The following is a 1,639-nucleotide window of genomic DNA, read 5'->3' as shown; positions in this document are numbered from 1 at the left end:
AAGAGTGATCAGACTCCTTCTCCCATGAGAACAGTCTCCACTAATGCATGTAGTGTCTCATTTAATATTGTGTCTCCATTCAGGCATTTCAACTGCGACCATCACCCGAGATCCTGGGAACATACAGTAAGTCAGGGAAACGTACGATACATGCAGGAGACACCATTATGCCTCAGAGTTGGACACCACCTCCCCTAATCCATGTCAGATTCTAACACAACCGACTTCAGCAACCCCTCCACCTTCATCCTACTTGGTATTCCTGGCCTAGAGGCAGCCCATATCTGGATCTCTATTCCTTTCTGTGCTATGTACGTCATAGCCGTGTTGGGGAACTTCACTATCTTGCTCATTGTGAAGACGGAGCCGAGCCTCCAGGGAGCCATGTTCTATTTCCTCTGTATGCTGGCCGTCACTGGCGTGGTCGTGTCTACATCCACCCTACCAAAAATGCTGAGCATCTTCTGGTTAAATTCCAGGGAGATCAGTTTCAGTGCCTGCCTCACCCAGATGTACTTTATTTATTCCTTCTCAACGATGGAGTCTGGAATCCTCGTTGCCATGGCCTTTGATCGCTACGTGGCCATCTGCCATCCCCTGAGATATTCCGCGACCTTGACAAACTCTGTTGTGGCCAAGATAGGTCTGGCCGTGCTGCTGCGCAGTGGCATACTCACATTACCATATCCCTTCCTGGCGAGGCGGTGGCCATATTGCAGAACCAACATAATCCCCCACTTCTATTGTGGGCATATTGCTGTGGTGAATTTGGCCTGCGCTGACATCCGCATCAGTAGTTACTATGGCCTGTTTAATCTTTTTTGTTTGATTGGAATGGATGTGTTTTTTATCGCCGTGTCCTATACTCTGATCCTCAGGGCCATCTTCCGCCTCCCCACGAAGGATGCCCGGCTAAAAACTTTTGGGACCTGCATCTCTCATCTTTGTGCCATCTTGGTTTTGTACATCCCAGATTTCTTCTCGTCTCTCACGCAGCGATTTGGCCAGAATGTGCCACTGCATTTGCGCGTTCTCATTGCCAGTATGTACCTGCTGATGCCCCCCGTGCTCCACCCCATCATCTATGGGGTGAGGACCAAACAGATCATGGGAAGGCTGCTCCAGCTCTTTACTCATAAAGTGAACTAATTTTTTTCTCCTTGTGCTCTGGCTCTCAGATTGAGCTCTGTGCAGATCTGGCTGGTGCATGGTGCTGGGGCCTCTTCCCTGAATCACTTACTGGACAATCACACTGAGATTAAACGCTTTCCTGTCCTTACTGTGCTGTGTCAATGTGATTAACTGGGGAATTAGTCTATGTACACTACACTGGGTTGCCACTTTTCTAATTGCTGGTAGCTGGATCCCTGAAATTACAGTCTTGCCCCATCTCTTCTTTCAAGCCTCCACCCTGCTGTGTGTCTTCTCCCCAAGGCCCTGCCCCTGTCACTTGCTCCTGTCTTACCCTCCCCTTGTCAGCTGTGACCCAGTCATCTCTAAAACTAATATGTTCTCACATCTTATGGCAAGTCACTTAAGGGGCACTTGCTTGTGTTAACATTTTAATGTTTATTCTCAATTTGTTACTAGCTCTGTGGAGATAGAGACCCCGTCAGGACTCTTGGTATCTATCTCAGCT

The 1,639-nt window shown here is 48.5% G+C and overlaps 1 protein-coding gene across 1 annotated transcript; it reads left to right on the top strand.

Annotated features, from left to right (window-relative positions):
- Positions 1–201: 201 nt before the first annotated feature.
- LOC128833168 (olfactory receptor 52E2-like) lies at positions 202–1,134 on the top strand (the record flags this gene model as incomplete). The annotated part of the gene is made up of 1 exon (XM_054021153.1): positions 202–1,134. A coding segment is annotated over exon 1 (933 nt), but the record flags the coding sequence as incomplete, so codon positions are not given.
- Between the last annotated feature and the right edge of the window lie 505 nt (positions 1,135–1,639).

This window comes from Malaclemys terrapin, chromosome 1 (genome assembly GCF_027887155.1).
Source record: "Malaclemys terrapin pileata isolate rMalTer1 chromosome 1, rMalTer1.hap1, whole genome shotgun sequence".
NCBI lineage: Eukaryota > Metazoa > Chordata > Testudines > Emydidae > Malaclemys > Malaclemys terrapin.
This window is presented reverse-complemented; position numbering and strand designations above follow the sequence as displayed.